This window comes from Delphinus delphis, chromosome X (assembly GCF_949987515.2).
Source record: "Delphinus delphis chromosome X, mDelDel1.2, whole genome shotgun sequence".
In the NCBI taxonomy this organism is placed as follows: Eukaryota; Metazoa; Chordata; class Mammalia; order Artiodactyla; family Delphinidae; genus Delphinus; species Delphinus delphis.
Window position 1 is genome coordinate 71,194,301 of NC_082704.1, and position 14,645 is coordinate 71,208,945.

General features: G+C 36.2%; 1 protein-coding gene across 1 annotated transcript in view; it reads left to right on the forward strand.

Moving 5' to 3' along the window:
- The window catches only part of OPHN1 (oligophrenin 1), a 599,190-nt gene that overhangs the window by 338,325 nt on the left and 246,220 nt on the right, over window positions 1-14,645 (forward strand). The window contains exons 7-10 of the mRNA XM_060002992.1: window positions 1,507-1,617; window positions 4,218-4,322; window positions 6,142-6,271; window positions 8,778-8,881. Of these exons, the coding sequence (XP_059858975.1) occupies window positions 1,507-1,617; window positions 4,218-4,322; window positions 6,142-6,271; window positions 8,778-8,881 (450 nt within the window). The remainder of the gene's footprint in view (window positions 1-1,506; window positions 1,618-4,217; window positions 4,323-6,141; window positions 6,272-8,777; window positions 8,882-14,645) is intronic.

Here is a 14,645-nt window from a genome sequence, read left to right on the forward strand (position 1 = left end):
TTAAGAACTGTAACACTTCTTGGACTCAGAGTCTACTGGCAACCAAATCCTTCAGTTTTTGTGTTTTTTGTGAAATTGTTTAATTTTCCTTCACTTTTGGAAGATAATGTCACTGGATACAGAATTCTAAGTTTGTGATTTTTAAAAATTTCAATGCCTTAAACATTTTACTCTACTCTCCTCTTTTTGCATTTTTTTGAAAAAAGAGAAGTCTTATCCTTACTCCTCTTTGAGTAAGGTGTTTTTTTCTCTTGCTTCTTTCAAGATTTACTCTGTGCCTTTTACTTTCTGTACTTTCAATATGACATGCCTGCATGTAGATTTTTTGGTATTTATCCTGCTATTATTCTCTGAGCTTCCTCAATCTGTTGTTTGTAACTATGTTTAACTTTAGAAGGTTTTCAGTTATCATTACTTTAAATATTTCTTCTGTTTCTCTCCTTCATTTCCTTCTGGCATTCCTAGTATGCATATCTTACACCTTTTATAATTGTCCAACATTTCTTGAATAATCTACTCTATCTTCTTTATTCCATTTTGTCTGCATTTCAGTTTTTGAAATTTCTATTGGCATATATTCAGTTCACTGATTCTTTCCTTAGCCTTGCCCAGTCTGTTGGTGAGCCCATTAAAGGCATTCTTTATTTTTGCTAGTGTTTTTGATTGCTATCATTTCCCTTTGATTATTTCTTCAAATTTTCATGTCTGCTTATATTATCCATCTGTTCTTGTGTATTGTCCTCTTTTCCATAACAGCCTTTAGCTGTAATCCCTGGTTCTATGATTTCACCATCCACCATCTCTGCCTTCTTTGAGTCTGATTCTGATGCTGATTCTTCAGACTGTGTTTGTTGGTTTGTTTTTCCTTTTTGCATGCCTTGTAATATTTTGTTGAAAGCTGAACATGATGCCCTGGGTAAAAGGAACTGAGGTAAAAAGGCCATTATTATGAGGTTTTATGCTTATCTGACTAGGATTTAGGCTGTGCTTAGTTTGCTATAGCTGTTCTTGTCAGAGGCCAAAATTTCCTCTGGTATCTTTGTTTTTTGTCTTCCCTATTGTCTTTGGATTTCTTCAGAGAGATATTCTTAAATAAGGTTTGATACTGGTTACAGCAACAGGCTTCTGCTTCTGGGCTTCTGCTCTGGCAAGCTTGGATTCTCCATATTCAACTCTCTATCCAATTTTTGAGGCAGTGGTTTTTCCTCTGACTTCAATGCTCTGTTGGCTCTAAGAAGAGTTGTTGATTCTCAGCTTAGCTTTTCCTTATATGAGGATGGTCACAATAACTTCCAAGCTTCTTACTTGTTAGGCCAGAAACTGGAAATCTTGCATCAGTCACTTTTTCTATCTTGGCTTTATGTTCCCTATCTGTAAAATAAAGGGATAAGATCACTGCTTGGTGGCACAATTCTCCTCCAGCCCTAACATTCTGTTGAATCCGTAAGAACTGACTTACATGAATGACTATGCTGTTATGTGACATTTGTTACCCTTCTTCTACAGGCAGACCTCCAGGTGGACAAGGAGAGACACAATTTCTTTGAGTCGTCCCTTGATTATGTTTATCAAATCCAGGAAGTTCAGGAGTCTAAGAAGTTCAATATTGTGGAGCCAGTAAGTTCTATCTGTTGATGAATGGTCTAAAAATATTTACCAAATCTCAGGTAAATGTGGAGAACTTTGATTATAAAATTGGAGTCTCCAAGAATATGAAGGATAGTCAGTGCTTAGTAATGAATGTCACAGAAGTAGACACACTGGCTTATATTACTCTTGCTCTCTCACTAATATTCTCTCTCTCACTCTTCTTTTCCCTCCCCCACACTCCTTCCTCCCCCATTTCTCTCTATAGCTATGATTTTTTCTTTATCTTTCTTTTCCTCCTCTCCTTCCTTCCCTTCCTTGATTTCTCTGTCACCTTTCATTTTACCTTGTTCTCCTCCCTTCCTTCCTCTCATACTTTCATAAGGTTTATGAATGTACTCATCATATCCCAGACACTGTTCTAGGAACTCATGTTCCTTGCATTCAGTGACTTCCCATTCTACTATTTTTACTTCCATCTTTTGAAAATTTTTCTAATTAAATAGCCTTAATTTATTATAAAAGATGACGGGCTGTGGTTTGACAACTATGTTGAATTTTAACAACTTTCTTTTTTATTATAAAATAATGTAGAAAACAATGTAAAAAACAATTGCAGAAAAGCTATAAAAACTTATATGTAGAACAAAACAAATACAACAAATCTCCCATACAGAGATGATCACTGTTAATATTGTGGCATTTTTCCTCCTAAATTCCCTGTGTATCTGTTATATTCCTTTCTCTATCTATTGTGCATGTGTACTTGTAGAGGTGTGTACACATGTGCATGTGTGTTTACACATGTTACACATGAATATGTATATATCTGTGTACATGTGTATCTGTGCTCACAGTTGTATATATCTGCATATGTATATGTGCAAACAAGTATTTATTAATTTATCCAATAAGCATTTATTGAGCTTCTGTTATGTGCCAGGCACAGTGCTAAACACTGGGTATCCTATAGTGAAAAAGACAGACTCAGTTTCTGTCTTTATGAAGACTATACTTTCATGGGGTAGACAGAAGGGAAAGAAGGATACACATAAATAAAATAACTATAAGTTGTGATAAGGACTAAAACAAAGAACAAGAACAGACAGCTACTTTAGATCAAGTGGTCAAGGGGCACCTCTGAAAGTGTCATTTAAGATGAGATCTAAAGAAAGAGAAGATGAGGCAATGTGAATAATGGGGAAAGAACATTCCAGGCACAGAAAAACACATGTGCAAAGTCCGTAAGTTAGAAAAGAATGATGTGCTCAAGGAATGAAAAGATTAATGCCTTTAGATACTGGTGAGAGTGGCAGGAAACAATATCTGACAGGAAGGCATAGGATCTGTAAGCATGGTGAAGGGGTTAGGTTTTAGTCTAAGTATAGTAGAAAAATCACTGACGGGTATTAAATAGGATATGACATGCTGATTTTGTTGTGTGGAGAAGGACTTGGAAGTGGGCAACAGTGGGATTGAGGAAACCAGTTCGGAGGCTACTGCAGTGGTCTAGGCAAGCAAAAATGTTGCTTTGGGTTCAGATGGTGGTAGTAGAAACAGAAAAGAATGATTGGATTAGAGATATATTTTAGAAGCAAAACTGACAGGAATTACTGATTGATTAGATTGAGATGTGAGTGAAAGAAATCAGAATACTTTCTGGCTTGATTGACTGAGTGGGTGGTGGTGTCATTTCCTGAGATGGGAAACCTTGGAGAGAAACAGGAAGAATGTCTATATAACTGTGTGTGTGCTACACACACTCATATGCATTTAGATGTATGTGTACATATATATGTACATATATATAACTATATATGTATATATACATACGTGTATAGTACATAAATGTGTACATAGTTTTTATATGTTTATGTATATATAGTTTGTGTTTATGTACATATATACACACATATTTATGTGTTTGTATGTATATATGTGTGCACATATTTATATGTACTCACCTGTTTACTTTCTAAAAAGAACAGAGCAGTTTTTACTACTTCCTATTACACTCTACTATTACCAGCATTGAGCATTGCTTTTAAAATGTTTGTATTTGATAGATGAAGATTGTATTTTCTTTTGTTTTTATTTGTGTATATTTGATTTTTATTGGGGTTGAACATTTTAAACATTAAAAATATATTTTATTGATCATTTCTACGTCTTCTTCTGCAATGTCCCAACCCCTCCCTGAAACATTTCTAACTTGAAAATTGGTTTTCAAAAAAAATATCCTTGGATCTTTTAGCATTATGACAGTCTTCATTATGCCATTTAGCCATTTTAATTTATTGAGTACCTATTCTGTGCCATTCCTGAGGATATAAAGACACAGTCTATTCCCACATTATGTCCATATTGTCCACATTATGAATGGTTTTATATGCTATCTGAAAAGGGTATTGATGAATAAATTTGGTAATAGTTCTTATTTTGTAGATCTGAGTCCAGTGTTAATGTTTAACCTAATAAAAGAATAGCTATGTGTAGACCTGTTTGTGTTTGTGTTACTGCTTTTAACACTATACTCCACTGTGTGGAGTTTCTTTTTGTGCATCTATTTCCTTTATTTGATTAATGAGAAGGTGCTGGTGATAAAGTTATTTTTATACATTTTTCCCTAGGTCTTGGCCTTTCTTCATAGCCTCTTCATTTCCAACAGCTTGACCGTGGAGCTCACACAGGATTTCCTCCCATATAAACAGCAACTCCAGCTCAGTTTACAGAATGTGAGTTTACATGTGGGTTTCTTCACCTGTCTCTGCATTCCAATTGGATTTCAGCTCTAGTATCTTGACCTTGGAGTTCTAGGTTATTACATCCCAGATAATTTGTCAGGACAGACTGGTATGGATCACAAATGTTTTAGTGTACTAGATTGTTCTTACTCTTCCAGTTTCAGCTCTTCCCTGTGTTTGAGGCTGACCATTGTTCAAACCCACCCTTCTACCCACTGACGTGTCTATCTATCCAATATTTATTAAATGTTGCTAGTTTGTTATATCTCTCCCAGATCAGAAACCACCTATGCGCTTTCTAAAGCACAGGTCTTATGCTCCTTCCCTGCTAGTTAGTCAGGACACTCTCTTTGTAGGTTTTATTACCACAAATGCCCATTTTCCCCTCTTTTCCTTTTCTCACTACTTTTCTCATTACATTACTAGAGTTGAATAAATTATTTTTAAAGGTTGTCTCCACCTTCTTTCCCATGCTGTTTCTTTTTTTTTTTTTTTGCGGTACGCGGGCCTCTCACTGTTGTGGCCTCTCCCATTGCGGAGCACAGGCTCCGGACGCGCAGGCTCAGAGGCCATGGCTCACGAGCCTAGCTGCTCCACGGCACGTGCGATCTTCCCAGACCGGGGCACGAACCCGTGTCCCCTGCATTGGCAGGCAGACTCTCAACCACTGCGCCACCAGGGAAGCCCATCCCATGCTGTTTCTTATAGATGGGCATAGGCACACCCTTCCCTTCCTTGTCACATGTATTATTTTTCTCATTTACTTATTTAACCCACATTTAACAAATACTTAGGTATGTAATGAACATATACTCTGTGCCAGACATTGTAAAATGCACTGGACATACCATAATGAGGCATGTTAGTTTTTGCCTTCAAGGAATATATAGTCTCTTGGAGCCGAGAGATATAAACAGAGATATATCATAATTACTTATGAAAAGTGCTAAAATACAGTTAAGACCAAAAAAGTTAAAGCATAGAGAGTGGAATAATTGACTATCTGGTACAGTAAAAGAAGGCATCACTGAGTTAGTGACTTTGGACTTGTTACATTGCATAAAATTTATAGTTGTATTTTTAGATGGAAATGGTAAGTTGAAGTGGAAATAAACTTTACTTGGTTGTTTAGGAGAATGCTGATTTACAGGTATTGTTAATTGTTGTTTTTCTTTCTGGGTACTGTCTTTCACCAGAATGTGAGCGCCCCTCTCTTCTGCTGATTTACAAAATATTCCTATAACCAGGAATATTTAGTTGTGTACTTTTAAATATATTACTTCTTAACATTAGCTTTTGCTATTCATGGGCATGAAAACATAGGTTTTCCATTAACCTATGTTCAAAGAGAGCACCCTGTCATATCCTTTATTCTAATGGCCTGGATTTGATTCAGAGTCAAGTAGGCAGTAGCTTTACTTGAGGCAGAATGTAGAAGTTGCCGTGATAATATTATCTTTGGGAACCTTCTTTATAGCCTCCCTTTTCGTAAGGCAGGGGTCAGTCTGATGCTCAGAATTCTTAGAGCCTTTATTTATTGGAGACTTTTGTCATTTTCATTAGAAAATGTCTCCCAGATGTGGTTTTATGGGTACATTGGTATTTATGTTTCCCTCTCCCATTTAGACTTTAGTACTGTTAAACTCCACTAAACTGTTTTCTAATTACTATGCCATTCAACATTTGTTTTTTTGCTATGTTGTAGCACATGGTGAAAGCCAAGAAAACTCTGCACTGGGTCTCTGACCAGTGAATGCTTATTCATCATGATGGTGATGATGATAATGATTATGATGATAATGTCTTACAGACAAGAAATCATTTCTCCAGTACCCGAGAAGAGATGGAAGAACTTAAGAAAAGGATGAAAGAAGCTCCACAGACATGCAAACTTCCAGGACAGCCAACCATCGAAGGCTATCTCTATACACAAGAGAAATGTATGTGGGAATACAGGGATAGCTACTGGGTTTCAGTAGGCTGACACCAGCTGCCACTTGGCTTCTCCAAACTCCAGGCACCCATATAGTTCATAGACCCCTGCCAGCTATACCTATTTGGAGAGTAGTGTGGGAACAGAGAAAACAAAAAGGAAGGAGAAATTGGAGGAGGAGGTTAAGGATTTGTCTTACAAAGGCTGTGGGATGATAAGACCTAAGGTTTTCTCTGAGATTCAAAATGGGGATTGTTAATTGCTTAATCCTTTCAATGACTCTTTGGGGCTAAAAGGGAGGTAGGAGAAAGGAGACATAAAATAATACTTATTATACCTACTATATTCCAGGCATGGTGTTAAGTGCTTTAAATATACTACCTCATGAAATCTTTGAAACCACCTTATCATACCCATTTTACACATGAAGCCACCGAGGCTTAGAGAGATCACTAGTTGAAAGTCACCCAACTATCATGTATCAGGGCTAAGTGTAAATTCAGGTTTGGGAAATGCCAAAACCTATGCTCCTACAGCTATACCCTATACCTTCCACTGCCTTAGGATGATAAACTTGCCCTTAAAGCACTACACAACCATTGTGATTTCAGTGAGCAACACAGTTGTTCATTGCTAACCAAGGAAAATGGGTTAACTTATCTGGTCACTGAATATCGCAGAGGGTTCAAGCTTTTCTACCTCCTAAATAACATTATGTAAACCTGTATGTGCTATTTGATTTTCCTTTTGAACTATGACCCAATGTCCCCAAAGCCTGTGATTTCATTCCCTGACCAGAATTATTCTACCTGGTGAGTAGGCAAATGAGACTACCCAGAGGTTACCAGTGGCAAAACCCACTGAAATCCACAAAACATGGTATTTCAGCAGTGATATTATCATGCTTTTCATCCCTTAGAGCAACTCATTTTGATGGTTTTCAAAGATGTGTTCTTCTATTTGTCAGGTTCATCTCTTCAACTCTCCATTGCAGGATCTCTCAGTCTCAGTGGTATTGACATTTCAGGCTGGCTAATTCTTTGTTTCGAGCAGTTATCCTATGCATTATAAGGTGTTTAGAAGCATCTATAGCCTCTCCCCACTTTATTCTAATAGCACTTCCCAGGTGTGATAACCAAAAATGTCTCTAGACATTGCCAAATGTCCCCTGGGAGGCAAAATTGCCCCTACTTGAGAACCACTGTTATATTATAAGAGAGGCACAGAGTAATGAGTATGTAATCTTGGCTCTAATATCAACTAACTATGTGATCCTTCTACGCCCCAGTTTTCTAATTTGTTAAATGGATATGACATTCCTACTCAGTTGAATGTACGCTTACTAAGAATCCTTTTTGCCAAACAATATGCAATTCATTGGGGGTACAAAAAATGGATCAAGCTTGGTTTTTGCCCTCAAGAAGTTCACAGTCTGATTAAGACACAAGTATATCGAGAACTATAATGAAATGTGTTGAGCACTGCATTTGGGGCATATATCTAAGGGCTTCACTGAGGAAGTGATATATGAACTGAAACTTGAATTATGACTGGGAGTTTGACAGGTAAAGAAAATGGCAAAGAAAATTCCAGGTGTATACCACTGCATGAATAAAGGCACAGAGGTGTGTGAGGTTATAGTTTGTTTGTAGGGTCTTGGTTTTACAAGGACAGTCCTGGTTTATACTTGTTGTCCTGATATAATTAGTGATAGTGCCTTATTCACTCTTAAGTATGTCTTGAACTTGGTCTATATATTATATTGCCACCTATTTTTTTGGTAACTGAATATAATTCCATGAGACAAGAGCATAGAGGTGAGGGTGGCAAAAGACAAAGTTGGAAAGGTAAATACGATCACATTATAAAAGGCTTTGTGAGCCAACCTAAGGAGTTTGGAGAGAGTGGGAAAGCCATGGGTGGTTTATAATAAAAAGAATGATATAAATAAACCTATAATTAAAAAAATATTTCTCTAACAAAAGAGTAGAGAATGGGCTAGAAAGGAGTGATCACAGATAGGGGAAACCAAAGAGAAGGCCACTGAAAGAATTAATTGGAGAAATAGTGAATTTTTGTTTTGTTTGAAATAGCTCATAAAACATTTTTTAAAAAGTCAGAAATAGGGTCCTGAATGAATTCAGTTCTGAAAGGGGTGAAAGGAGAGACATGTAGGGGATTGAAGGGCAGGTTACAGGGAAGGAGGAGCAGAAGATTACAGATGTTTCCAGATCATACAATAGGATATATAATGGGAGCATTCACAGGGAACATGGCAAGGAGAGTGGTTTGGAGCAAGCCAGAGCAGATGTGGAAAGCAGTTGATGATGATTAGGTTATCCATCTGTGTAGTGGGCAAGTGGTACTGCACGGCTGGAGCTCAGGGGAAAAGTAGCACTAGATCTGGATCATGACCATGAAGAATAATCTGTACACAGCTTCTGTCTTAGGGGTGGACTGACCATGAAGACAAAATACTTATTCTATCAGCTCACTGTTGCCTATCTTTGTAGGGGCTTTGGGAATATCCTGGGTGAAATACTACTGCCAATATGAGAAAGAGACCAAAACGCTCACCATGACACCTATGGAGCAGAAGCCAGGTGCTAAGCAGCAGGTCAGTTCTTTTATGGGCCACATTTTTTTGAAATACATCTGTGACTGCATCTCAGAAAAGAGTATATGTTGACTTTGTGTCAAAGAATCAAGTCCACCACTGTTGTGTGAAGCCATGACTTCATATGTTCTTTGTGGCCTAAGTTTGCATTGGGCCAGATACTACTCAGTTGAGTGAAAAATCTGTGTTAATGATTCTAGGCCTTCTGAAAGTGCCTGTACTCTTTTAGATCATTATTACAAGAGTCTATCACATTGTACAAAGAAAATTTGCAAAAAAATATGGTTAAATTGGAGGAGAGTATTACTTGCTTTTAAGAAGGCTCTACTATAGGATTCCTTTAAATAGTTAAGACTTTAAAATACAAAACATTTTCCAAAATTCCTTTTTTCAAGGAGTATTCTGTTGCCTAAAGTTGGAATAATCTATACCCCACATTGTATGTAATGCTCAAATATCTTTAAACAGTTAATGCATCTTCTTCTGCCCTCCAAACTTTCCCCTACTCTCCAAAATGGCAAGATGAGTTTAACACACTGAGAAGATAGTTCACTAACCTGGAGGAACCTGATCTTATATATATATGTTATATTATGTTATACATTATATATTATTTTTTATGTATGACCACCCAGCTAAAAAAATTATTCTGTTATCTCACTTTTGCCTATCTTGGTAGGGGCTTTGGGAACACATGCACACACACACACACACACACACACACACATACACACACATACACACACACGCACACATGTACACACACCTGAAGGTTTCTTAAGATAAAAGCTGATAGACTGACTCTTCATATTCTAAAAGTAGTTAAGTGTGTCCCTTTAACTGTTTCTCAGACAGGGTCTTAGGGCATATTTTTAAGGATTTCCCTTATTTACAAATTGTTTATAAAGTGAAAAAAAGATTTACTTGTTAGCATTGAAAGTTGTGGTGCATGAAGACCCAATTTCGATAGGCAGAAATTTGGAGACTTTTTCTCCGTTGCTGGTGCTTTCCATGGAAGATCTCTCTTATGTGGCTTATTCATAGGAAATTAGTGATGATTGAGATTTGGTGGCAGACTGTTGAAAAACTGCTTTTCTTTTTTGTCATTAACCACAAGTTTTGCCACTCTGCTTTGAATGTGGATTAGACATGGGATGCACCTCTAACAGAGCATACCATATTGGGTCTCCACAACCCTCATCCATGTTTCTATGCGGGCCAGTTATTCATCCATGAATCCAAAACTCTCCTTAGTTTCCAGTCTGCCAATTGCCAAAGAACCTTTCAACGTGGTTCCAATAAATTGTGCTGTAGCACAGAATTTGTCCCATTTCTGTCAGAACTTAGCTTATGTATCTGACTGGCAAGTGCTTTTAAGTAACACTGTCCTGTAGTCTCTTTCTTTTCTTTTTCTACACACATTACTTTCCAAACTTTGGACTTCAAAGTTCCTTTCTTAGGCAGGTCCTACTGCAAAGCTGAGGCCAGAGGCAGCAGATACCACGTTCATAGGTTCTTAGCAGATGAGAGCAAGCCCTTCTTTTAGTTATTCTTTCCCCCTGCCCTTTTAATTGAGTGGCTACTTGCAAAACTGCAGTAAGTGTCAGCCTAAGCAATTTAAATATGGGACTGTTTATGGAATGGAAAGAGGAACTTGCTTGACCATTTACAGCAAAGGGGAGGTGGAAGTAGTTACTTTAATTTCCATAAACTGAATTGGAGATGGTTTCTTCTTATCATTTCTCTCAGTTCCTTTTACTAGTTTGTGTTTTAGAAAGGTAAATAATACAAATAAGTGAGACTATAATAATGATAACACCATAAAAGCCACTATTTATTCAATGTTTGCTGTTCACCAGGCTCTGAGCTAGACATTTGCTGCCATGGGCCATTTACTTTCTCAGCAGCACTGTGAAGTATCATTAACCCAATTTGGAGTTGGAAGAATTAGCTCTCTTTCTGACTGTGATACTTACAAGTGTACTCTAGTAGTTCAGCTTATCAACTTCCATTTGGGTTGTACTGCTTACTTTACAGAGCACAATCCCAAATACTATTTTATAAGATTCTCATCCCTTCCCTTTCAGGTAGTTGTAAGAGGCAAGAGAGCTACATTTTGAATCACAATAACTAGTTTTACCTATTTATTCATTTACTTATTCCTTCATTCATTCTTCATATCAAATATTTTTCCCTTCCAGTTATACTGAGATATAACTGACATACAGCACTGTATAAGTTTAAGGTGTACAGCATAATGATCTGACTTACATACAATATGAAAGTATTATCACAATAAGTTTAGTGAACACCCATTGTCTTATACAGGTACAAAATTAAAGAAAATTTTTTTTTCTTGTAATGAGTACTCTTAGGATTTACTCTCTTTACAATTTTCATATATAACATACAGAAGTGTTAATTATATTAATCATGTTATACATAACATCCCTAGTATTTACTTATCTTACGATGGGAAATTAGTACCTTTAGATGCCTTCGTCCAATTCCCTATTCCCCCAGCTTCCACCTCTGGTAAGCACAAATCCAATCTCTGTTTTCTATGAGTTACTTTGTTTATTTGTTTGTTTATCAAGTATAATTGACCTGTAACACAATGTTAGTTCCTGATGAACAACATAGTGATTCGGGATTTCTATGTATTATAAAAGGATCACCATGATAAGTCTAGTTATTCTGTCACCATATAAAGATAGTACATAATTATTGATTATATTCTCCATACTGTACATTTCATACCCGTGATTCATTTATTTTGTAACTGGAAATTTATACCTCTTAACCTTCCTCACCTATTTTTCACATCCTGCCCCCCCTTTCCCTCTGGCATCCACCTGTTTGTTCTCTGTACCTATGATTCTATTTCTGTTTCATTATGTTGGTTCATTTGTTTTGTTTTTTGGATTTAACATATAAGTGAAATCATATGGTATTTGTCTTTGTCTGACTTGTTTCACTTATCATAATACTCTCGAGGTCCATCCATGTTGACGCAAATGGCAAGATTTCATTCCCTTGTATGGCTGAGTAATATTCCATGGTTTTTATATACCACATGTTTTTTAATCCATTTATCTACTCGTGTGCACTTAGATTGCTTCCATATCTTGGCTATTGTAAGTAATGCTCAACATAGGGGTGCATATATCTTTTCTAATTAGTGTGTTTGTTTTCTTCCGACAAATACCCAGGAGTGGAATTGCTGGATCATATGGAAGCTTTATGTTTAAATTTTTGAGGAATCTCCATACTGTTTCCCACAGTCGCTGCACCAATTTAAATTCCCACCAAGAGTGTACTAGGGTTTCCTTTCCTCTACATCCTCACCAATATTTGTTATTTGTGGTCTTTTTGATGATAGCCATTCAGTCAGATGTGAGGTGACATCTCATTGTGGTTTTGATTTGCATTTCCCCAATGATCAGCGATGCTAAGCATCTTTTAATGTTCCTGTTGGCCATTTGTTTGTCTTCTTTCAAAAAATTCAGGCCCTCTGTCTATTCTTTAAATAGTTTTTTTTTAACTTTGAGTTTTATGAGTTCTCTGTATATTTTGGATATTAACCCTGTATCAGATATATCATTTACAAATATTGTCTCCCATTCAGTAGGTGGCCTTTTCATTTTGTTTATAGTTTCCTTCGCTGTGCAAAAGCTTTTTAGGTTGAAGAAATCCCATTTGTTTATTTTTGCTGTTGTTGCCCTTGCCTGAGAAGACAGATCCAATAAAATATTGCTAAGCCTGATGTCACAGAGAGAACTGCCTATGTTTTCTTCTAGGAGTTTTATGCTTTCAAATCCTACACTTAAGTCTTTAATTCATTTTGAGTTTATTTTTGTATATGATGTGAGAAAGTAGTCCAGTTTGATTCTTTTGCATGTAGCTGTCTAGTTTCCCAACATCATTTATTGAAGAGACTGTCTTTTCCCCATTGTATAGTCTTGCATCCTTTGTCATAGATTAATGGACTACATAAGTGTGGGTTCATTATTGGTCTCTCTGTTTTGTTGCATTGATTTATGTGTCTGTTTTTGTGCCAGAACAATAATGTTTTGATTACTGTATCTTTGTAGTATAATTTGAAATCAGGGAGCATGTTAACTTCAGCTTTGTTCATCCTTCTCAAGATTGTTTTGGCTACTCAGGGTTTATGCATTTACATACAGATATTAGAATTACGTGTTCTAGTTCTGTGAAAAATGCCATTGCTAGTTTTATAGTGATTACATAGAATCTGTAGATTACCTTGGGTAGTACGGTCATTTTAACAATGTTAATTCTTCTAATCCACAAGCATGGAGTATCTTTACATTTGTTTGTATCATCTTCAGTTTCTTTCATTAGCATCTTATAGTTTTCTGAGTACAGGCATTTTACCTCCTTAGATTATTCCTAGGTATTTTATTTTTTTATGAGATTATAAATGGGATTATTTTATTAATTTCTCTTTCTGATAGTTTGTTGTCAGTGTGTACAAATGCCACAGATTTCTGTATATTAATTTTGTATCCTGCAACTTTACTGAATTCTTCAATGAGTTCTAATAGTTTTTTTGGTAGCATCTTTAGGATTTTGTATATGTGGTATCATGTCATCTGCAAACATTGACACTTTTACTTCTTCCTTTCCAATTAGGATTTGTTTTCTTTTTTCCTTGTCTGATTGCTGTGGCCTGCAATGCCAATACTATGTTCATTAAAACTGGTAAGAGTGGGTATCCTTGTTTTGTTTCTGGTCGTAGAGGAAATGCTTTCAGCTTTGCACCATTGACTATGATGTTAGCTGTGGGCTCATCATATTTGACCTTTATTACGTTGAGGCATGTTCCCTGTATATCAATTTTGTTAAGAATTTTTTTTATCATAATGGATGTTGCATTTTGTCAAAAGCTCTTTCTGCATCTCTTGAGATGATCATATGATTTTTTAGTCTTCAGTTTATTAAGTGGTGTATCACATTGATTTGTGGATATTGAACCATCCTTGCATCCCTGGGGTAAATCCCACTTGATTATGGTATATGATCCTTTTAATGTACTGTTGAATTGGCTTTCCTAAAGTTTTGTTGAGGATTTTTTTCATGTATGTTCATCAGTGATATTGGCCTGTAATTTTCTGTTTTCGTGTTGTCTTTGTCTGATTTTGATATCAAGGTGATGCAGGCCTCACAGAATAAATTCAGAAGTGTATTGCCACTATAATTTTTTGAAATAGTTTGAGAGGAATAGGTGTTAGTCTTCTTTAAATGTTTGGTAGAATTCACCTGTGAAGCCATCTGGTTCTGTACTTTTGTGTGTTGGGAGTATTTCTTTTAATTACTCATTCAGTTTCATTACTGGTAATTGGTCTGTTTGTATTTTCTATTTCTTCTTGATTCAGTTTTGGAAGGTTGTACATTTATCTCTAGGAATTTCTCTTAGGTTGTCCATTTTATTGGTGTTTGATTGATCATAGTAATCGCTTATGATCCTTGGTATTTCTGTGCTGTTGGTTGTAACTTCTTTTTTATTTCTGATTTTATTGATTTGGGCCCTCTCTCTTTTTTCTCAATGACTCTGGGTAAAGATTTATCAATTTTGTTTATGTTTTCAACCATCTCTTAATTTAATCTATCTTTTCTATTTTTTGTTTTTTAGTCTCTATTTCATTTATTTCTGCTCTGATCTTATGATTTCTTTTCTTGTAGTGACACTGGCTTTTGTTTGTTCTTCTAGTTACTTTATGTGTAAGGTCACATTGTTTAT